The sequence below is a fragment of the Penaeus vannamei genome, chromosome 4 (genome assembly GCF_042767895.1).
Source record: "Penaeus vannamei isolate JL-2024 chromosome 4, ASM4276789v1, whole genome shotgun sequence".
In the NCBI taxonomy this organism is placed as follows: Eukaryota; Metazoa; Arthropoda; class Malacostraca; order Decapoda; family Penaeidae; genus Penaeus; species Penaeus vannamei.
The window spans coordinates 36,530,275-36,535,274 of record NC_091552.1 but is presented as its reverse complement, the minus strand read 5'-3'; the positions used below and the strand labels follow the sequence as shown (position 1 = coordinate 36,535,274).

The following is a 5,000-nucleotide window of genomic DNA, read 5'->3' as shown; positions in this document are numbered from 1 at the left end:
TCTCCTATTTCATGATCCATCTGCAGAAAATGGAAAGAATTCAAAAGCACAAATACTGGAATGCCAGAATCAGGCATAAAATTCCCAAAATATGGAAGATGAAAATAGTGTGTCAGTCCTCTTTATTTATGTAGAAAGAAAAGAACAAGAAAACAGGAAATAAAGATATATAAAGATAAAGAAAAACAAAATAAAGACAGGATTTAACAGAAATCAAAGTGAAGAAAGATATAAACACACCAAAGAAAAGAAAAAAAGATAAGGATCTGTTATTAGATCAAGTCGACTCATGGCATTATCTTCCATCTGCGACATGAAATTTCGCTCTTATGACCTTGCTTGGCCGCTGAATCGGTTAACAGCAGCTGCCTCTCCCTATTCAGCTTATGTTATTAATAAAAGACATTCCGTCTTTCCCTTATCTTACGCGGTCATAGAACAATTAATTAGTTTGTATTGGTTTACCCTTGAACACCAACACCATCCCGTTTTCTATATGTATTCATATTATTTGAATCATTAATATATAAATTTCGTTTTTATTTTTATATTTTTCCCCCTTTCGTTTTTAATCCCCCCCCCCCCTTTTTTGTGTATTTGGTTAATTTTTATTTCTATTTTTACTTATTTTCTGTTTTAACAGTCTAGCTATTCCACTTTGATCAACCTTCATCTTATGTTCTTTCTCCTCTTCCTTCTACTTTTCCGTTTCCTTTTTCCTTCTGTTCCTTTTTTCTCTTTACTCTCCTTCTCCTTCGTCTTAACCCGCAACTTCAACATTCACTAAAAGGATGATGAGGATAATGGATAGTAAATATAAAGAAAAACAATAAAATGATAGTAATGAGCAAAATCATGATAAAAGAACTATTTAATTAATATGAATACAGGGTTATCAGATCAAAATGAGACTAAACCGTTTTAAAACAATGAAATAGTGCGACTGATCAAATGCTTTTGGGAACTTTTGGCTAGAATTCGAAATGAAGAATATGCAGAAGCCATGGCTCAAATTTACCTCAGGGAAGAATGAAATCAACTTTAAAACAAAGTATTTTACAATGTATATTCTGCTATGACATTCAGAACATATCACACAAACATGATTTTAAACATGTGTACATATAATTAAATCTAATCACAGTACTTACAAAATGTAAAAACTGATGTAATTCTAAGTCTAGGGACCTTGAGCTAATAACATCATCTGCTATTTTAATGTTCATTATAATCTGACATATTCAAATTAATTTCTTTGTGAACTAGTTGACTGCTTTGTAACTTTCTTCCTGTAAACATCAATAATATAGTAATTATGTAATGCAATATAATTGCATTCTAGCCATGTTAGACAACTGAAAACTTGATCCTAGCTCCCCACATTTTTTGACAAAATGTTCTTTACTATACTACACATGTCCTGAGGATTTGGATTTCAGTAACAAGTATTATGGAAAAAAAATGAAGCAAGCTATTATTCTTCAAAAAATATTATACATCCTTATTCCATAAAGTCTGAAAATATACACCCTTAAATAACAGGAAATTTGTTCTGAGAGTGCACAAAAACAAACCTGGTGACAGTGTTAAATGAAATACAAATGTTAGCATTTAGCATGAAAGTATAACTGTAATTATAATTGTTCTGGTTCAAAGGGAAATACACTGGCAGTACTGTCTCGTATAATGGTATACAATGTATGCCATCAACCATCCATGGAATATTTTTGTCATTTCCTCAAATTTTGTGTATAAACACTCATTTAGTTCATATGCAATTCCAAATTGTACTGAAATATTAATGATTAAAAATTAAGTATACACTAGATAACAACTCTTTGGTACATGCAGTACTCAGTCACAATAATTGTTAACAGAAATTTAACATGCACTCTGAAAATAATTCATCACTCATTCATTACCTAAGCCTATTAGGAGTGCAATATTACACAAAGGCAGTAAAAAAATACATCCTTATGGCATTATTCCTCTCACTAAGGAATAGTTCAACTTTACAACATTAGTATTCATACTTTAATTCATACACAATAGTGTGATTATAAAATCCTCTATTTTCTCTGTTTGATAAGTGCTTGCAGCTTTTCTTCAACACTGCATAACTGTTCATTCTTGTTGATCTTTAAGAACCTGCCACTGCGAACATTATGAACAGTGCACCAACCAGGTATTTCCTTGATGAGCAGTTCAAGATGGCTATCCACCTCATCTGAAAATAATTCATAGATATACATTTTTGGCTATGAGGTATAAATCAAATGTTTTAACATCAAGAACTTGACAAAGAAAAATATAATATGGATCTTCATCAAAATGTTGCTTATAGTCAGCCACGTCATGAGTAAATGTTACCTTTTAGAAAAACTAGTACCAACTAGAAGACAATATTTTAATTAACTTCAGAAGAAACTAGCCTACTTACTTCCTCCTAACATAGAAGTATAACTGGCAGCAACTTTAGCTGCTACAACTTCCCAAGGTAAAGCAGCTTTCTTTTCTGTTACAAAAGTATTACGAATAATTCTGGAAATTTCAGGGAGGCGAGACAACATTTCAAGTTCTTTGTTTTCTCCACAGCTTCTGGTCATTTCCCGAGCAGCTTTTGCAGCTTCCCTTGCACGAATCTAGAAAAGAAATGATAATAGGTTGGTTAAGTTTGGTGCTACACCTTTTATAGGAATTCTGTAATTCATTATACACAATCTTCATTGGCTGTGGCACAAGATCAACATTTTTGATTGCACCTTACCTTCTCTAGGAGTGAACTTGATACACCCTTTAAAGCTAAACATGTATTGACTGGTGCTGCAGACAGTGATGGTGCAGTTTTTGCAACTGGTGCTGGAGTTTGTTCAGCAGCATCTGTTACTGCTTTCTCTAGTCTGTGGTTAAGTGAGAAGAGGTCTTGTGCTTTGTCTGTAAATATAGAAGGAAGATATTACATAATCCATAGTGACAAATGTAGAGAAGGTATAAATGAGAATTAATTATTTGAGAGGGTATTCCAATGAAACCATTTTAATTGCATGTAACTGTAGGGGAAATGTAACAAATGCATCTTTTGGTTTAATTAATGCTCCCCTTTTCTACATAACATATTACACATAATTTGTCAAATCCTACAACAGCAGCAGCACTGAAAAATTATAAAATGATTCTATGTATCACAAAATATTGAATATTTTTACCAAGGACATCTCTGGCTGTTCCCAACTTCTCCATGGTAGGCGGTTGAGGCAGTGGGGCTTCCTCAATATCGGGTAGGTCTTCCAGGGCAAACTCTGGATGCCATCGTTTAATGGCACCAACACTTGAGATAGGAGGCTCCAAAGTCTAGAAAACACAAGATTAAGATTTTGTACAGAGTTTTGAATTATAGTGAAAGTTCCAATGAAATAGTTTCTATGTTTGTACAAAAACATTCCCAACCCAATAATAATAACATCTTAATTAGCTTTGGCACAACTTACCATAAGGAATTCAGAATGATGATCTCTAACAATGTTAATTAGAGCGTTGTGGAATATATTACGCCTTTCAACCAATACAACAGAGTCCATCTTCCTGAACTGGAAAAGGATTTGCAATAAGCTATATAAATAAAACCTTCATTAAATATTTCAATCCCTTACTCCTTTTACTTTACAAACAAGTATAATCATTAATCAACTTACAAGCATTATAGTATTAATAAACTTGCAGATTAATCAGATACATACTTTTGGGAAATTCTCAGCAGGGGCAGAATCAAACTTGCTCATTAGATTCTGTGATGCAGATACACTTTTGTAATCCATATTAGATGTAACTGTCAACTCATAAGATCCCTTTGATACATCATTTGATACTGCAAAATAAATACTTGACATTAGCTTTCTGGCAAAGTCACACACAAACACACACAAAATCCATGAATGGATAGGAATGTGACTTTTGAAGTATGAAATAAAATACAAGAATAAGAAAACTAGACTAATGGAAGAACAAAAGATATTTTTGCAGCTCTACAAAGTGATTTGGCCTGTAATAGTCAAGGGTCTTAAATAAATATCTTACCAACATTCTTTTTGTTCCTACGTTCCTGTTTGAAGATGTATGCCAAGGGGAAAATGGTTTTTATTTGTCCAAGATGGCGCTCTTCAAATGCTCTGTTTAAGAAAAAGAAATTTGATAGTACATCAAGGTTATATGAAATTTGTATTACTTCCTTCATTCAGCATGAGAATGTTCTCCAAGATTACAAGCACATTACATAAAATTCCTTACCTTCTCATCATTTCTTGGACAGCTGGCTTTAACTTGCTATATGAGATAACTTCATGTCTGTTGTGAAGCAACGATACAACAGTATCCACTGCTCTAAACATGTCCTTCAAGAAACGGTATTTATATGGTAACACCAACTCCTCTGAGGGTTTCTCCACCAAATGCTGGAATCGCTCATGTGCTGGTGCCTTCAATGGGGTTTTTGATGGGGTTTTTACTGGTGTCTTTCTAGGGCTAATAAAGAAAAAAATAACATTACATATAGATTATATTTACAGCTATATAGTTAGTTAATTCCATGGTACTTTTTTAGTTCCACACAGCCACCCAACATTGCATTAATATTTTTTTATTTCAGTGATTCACATTGTAATATGTAAAAATCCTTTCTTATTTTTCCCATTCCAAATGATATTGGTATGGTTCATGATGTGACCGCTCCCTCTGAGGCTAAATCCCTATTACTCCAGCCACTCCTGGGAAATCCACACACACAACACATATTGTTGTAAGAACCAAAAACCTTTTCTTAATCCGGGGGCTTACTAAAATCCTAAAGCTAATGAACAATTCAACCACTTAATAAGCATTTTCTAATATTCAACACCCACTTTTACTGAACACAAAACAAATCATTTATATTTTATCTGGTATAGTAATTCTGTAATGTATGGAAAATAGATTACAGATTAACCACCAACATCCTTACCTTATAG

The 5,000-nt window shown here is 33.1% G+C and overlaps 1 protein-coding gene across 1 annotated transcript in view; it reads right to left on the bottom strand.

Moving 5' to 3' along the window:
• Window positions 1-1,040: 1,040 nt before the first annotated feature.
• Window positions 1,041-5,000, bottom strand: part of dup (double parked) — a 5,975-nt gene continuing 2,015 nt past the window's right edge. The window contains exons 3-11 of the mRNA XM_027375090.2: window positions 4,994-5,000; window positions 4,285-4,518; window positions 4,075-4,166; window positions 3,738-3,865; window positions 3,489-3,587; window positions 3,207-3,351; window positions 2,768-2,934; window positions 2,441-2,642; window positions 1,041-2,227 (exon numbers count right to left, since the gene is read on the bottom strand). The exon at window positions 4,994-5,000 is cut by the window's right edge and continues 223 nt beyond it. Of these exons, the coding sequence (XP_027230891.2) occupies window positions 2,070-2,227; window positions 2,441-2,642; window positions 2,768-2,934; window positions 3,207-3,351; window positions 3,489-3,587; window positions 3,738-3,865; window positions 4,075-4,166; window positions 4,285-4,518; window positions 4,994-5,000 (1,232 nt within the window). The 3' untranslated portion in view covers window positions 1,041-2,069. The remainder of the gene's footprint in view (window positions 2,228-2,440; window positions 2,643-2,767; window positions 2,935-3,206; window positions 3,352-3,488; window positions 3,588-3,737; window positions 3,866-4,074; window positions 4,167-4,284; window positions 4,519-4,993) is intronic.